Consider the following 2,304-nt stretch of genomic DNA (forward strand, 5'->3'; position numbering starts at 1 on the left):
TCGATTCCATAAGGGAACTCGACGAGTTGGGTTGAAATGTCCTGATATCATGGATACGAGGAACTCGACGAGTTGGATCGAGATTTCCAGGGTTTTATGGATCATGGAACTCGACAAGTTGATGGACCAACTCAGCGAGTTGAGTCAACCAGGATGTTGACTTTGACCAGGATGTTGACCTCGACTTTGACCTTGACCAGAGTTGACCCTTAATAGGGTTATGGGTATGATAGAGTAATTACAGGAGATTTTTATGTGTAGGAGTTTGAGAGGAGTTGATTTCAGAGCCGAGGACAGTTCAGCTACTTCACGACGTTGAGGTGAGTTACCTTCTAGTAGAAGTGGGTCTAAGGCACCAATATCGGCCTACTAGTAGGAGATATAGTAGAGATGATTGTCTTTGTGATAATTGTCTGGTATGCCACTATCTGTTATGCTTTATGTGCTAGTATTCTATGATATTATGTGATAGTGGTAGGAGGGGTATGACAGACCCCATTACCGGTCAAAAGGGCTGAAGGGGTAGGCCAGCACCCTGATATGCTAGGCAGTATGTGATTTATGTGCTTATGTATTAGCATGATATAGTAGTAGTAGTAGGGGTGAAATAGTCCCCGATACCGGTCGAAAGGGCCAAAAGGGTAGGCTAGCACCCTAATATGCTATGCAGTTATCGGTTAAAAGAGACCGAAGGGGTAGGCCAGCACCTTGATATGCTAGGCGGTTACCGGTTGAAAGAGACCGAAGGGGTAGACCAGCACCCGGATATGTTAGGCAGTATGTGTATTGTATGGTATATAGTATGATGGGGGAACTCACTGAGCTTCGTGCTTACGGTTTACAGTTTTGGTTTCAGGTACCTCTTCTTTGAAGGGGAAGGAGCCGGCATGACTACAACACATCACACACACGATTTTCCGCATATGAGATTCTTAGGATTTATACTCTGATGTTGTTTTATCATGACATGTTTTGACTATTGATACTTTGTTTTTTATATGAGTTGATACTATGGTTGTTTTCAGACAAATGGTATTATAATTATTATATTAAAAATGAAATTTTTGGTCCTGAATTTTGGGATGTTACATTACGCTTGAAGAGTTTCTTTTTGTGTCAATCCTTGAGTTTGTTTTATTATAGGTGTAGAAGGCAGTTGCTTCTCCCATGGAGTTTTGATATGATCCAATTTTCTTTTGTGGTTCGTCTTGACTGAGTAGCTGGTAAGCGTTGTTAAGCGTGGGCAATGGGTCAGTACTCAGAATCTACGTTCTTAAGGCTACATATTCTTCATTAAGTCCGATTAAGAAATCATATAAGCGTTGCTTTTCACGTGCTTTTACGATGTATTTAGTGATATTGCATGTGCAACCTTGGCATGTACACGATGGTAACAGGTTGATTGATTGCACTTCATCCCAACCTCCTCTCAACTTTGTGTAGTATGACAAAATTGTCATGTTATGTTGTCTAGATCATAGTAACTGATCTTTTTAGTTCATACGCTCTTGGTGCGCTTTCTATTTTAAACCTTTCATGGAGATCAAGCCATATGTCATGGGCAGGAATGGTGTATCTGACACTATTCTTGATTTCTTTTTCCATGGTGCTAACCAGCCATCCTCTTACCATGGCATTGCACCGCTTCCAGTTCGTCAAATAAATGGATCCTTCTTCAGGCATAGGAATAGAGTTATCAATGAATGTCGTATTGTTTTTAGCATATAGGGCGTTCATCATCTCTTTCTTCCCATAATTGTAGTTTCCATTGTGAAGAAGATTATCTCCAAAGAAGATTAATCCAAGATGATCGGAAGACGTAAGGTAATATAGCGATGACACATCGATTGTGGTTTTTGGAGGTGGTGTCGATCCTTCACCAACAACCATTGTTTGAGTAGAGTTAGGTATGAGTTCCCAGACTTCGCTCTGATACCATATAAAATATGGAATTAGAAAAACGTTTTTCTCTTCTATTATCCAAAGAAAACGAATACATAGGGATGTTTAAATAGAATTCTAGCAAGAATCCTAAATACAATCAAATATTAGTATACGTCGGGCATATGAAAGCATAAGTTGAGCGTGCGCGTTTGGGTTCCTGTTTCTCATGTAACGATCTAGTACACCGGGCGTACTGGTGGTATGCTTAACTTACTCACCAGGGAGTCTTTTTGGGTTTTAGGGTGTTGGGCTATTAGTGGATCTTATGACTTTTGGGCCATGGTGGGCTTTAGGTATCTTGGGCCTTTTTGGACTTTGGGTTAGTTTGGATTTTGACCGTGATATGTTAGGGCCAATAAG

General features: G+C 40.6%; 1 protein-coding gene across 1 annotated transcript; it reads right to left on the reverse strand.

Annotated features, from left to right (window-relative positions):
- Nucleotides 1-1,470: 1,470 nt before the first annotated feature.
- Nucleotides 1,471-1,890, reverse strand: LOC145131223 (uncharacterized). The gene has a single exon (XM_079065946.1). The coding sequence runs from the start codon at nt 1,888-1,890 to the stop codon at nt 1,471-1,473; it is 420 nt and encodes a 139-aa protein (XP_078922072.1).
- Nucleotides 1,891-2,304: the final 414 nt, after the last annotated feature.

The sequence above is a fragment of the Lactuca virosa genome, chromosome 8, assembly GCF_052849685.1.
Source record: "Lactuca virosa cultivar CGN04683 chromosome 8, Lactuca_virosa_CGN04683_v6, whole genome shotgun sequence".
Lineage (NCBI taxonomy): Eukaryota > Viridiplantae > Streptophyta > Magnoliopsida > Asterales > Asteraceae > Lactuca > Lactuca virosa.